Source organism: Penaeus monodon, chromosome 29, assembly GCF_015228065.2.
Source record: "Penaeus monodon isolate SGIC_2016 chromosome 29, NSTDA_Pmon_1, whole genome shotgun sequence".
NCBI lineage: Eukaryota > Metazoa > Arthropoda > Malacostraca > Decapoda > Penaeidae > Penaeus > Penaeus monodon.
Window position 1 is genome coordinate 33798499 of NC_051414.1, and position 316 is coordinate 33798814.

Below are 316 nucleotides of genomic sequence, written 5' to 3' on the forward strand. Positions count from 1 at the left end.
TCCAAAACTAGTCAATGACTCAACAAACAACAGGTCGACGACGAAATGAAAAAGAACAGAAAAGTCACCCGTCTGGTTAAGAAATGAACAGAAGGTAAAGGTCACCCTCGCACACACGACTTACGGCGGACACATAGAGGTTGCGGCATGCAGCGGCGCCCGGGGCGGGCCAGGACGGCCTCGAGTGTCTACTTCGGAGCAGAATAAGGGGCATGCAAGACGGGTGGGCGCGGAGGGCGGCGATGTGGGCGTGATTAAAGAACGCCCAGCCCACGGGAGCCGCTCTGCGGACGGCTCGACCAACCTGATCCATGGC

The 316-nt window shown here is 57.9% G+C and overlaps 1 protein-coding gene across 1 annotated transcript in view; it reads right to left on the bottom strand.

The window, feature by feature from the left end:
• The window catches only part of LOC119592189 (glutaminase liver isoform, mitochondrial-like), a gene marked incomplete at its 3' end in the record, with an annotated part of 133529 nt that extends 133219 nt beyond the window's left edge, over positions 1-310 (bottom strand). The window contains 1 exon segment of the mRNA XM_037941019.1: positions 125-310. Within this exon segment, the coding sequence (XP_037796947.1) occupies positions 125-214 (90 nt within the window).
• Between the last annotated feature and the right edge of the window lie 6 nt (positions 311-316).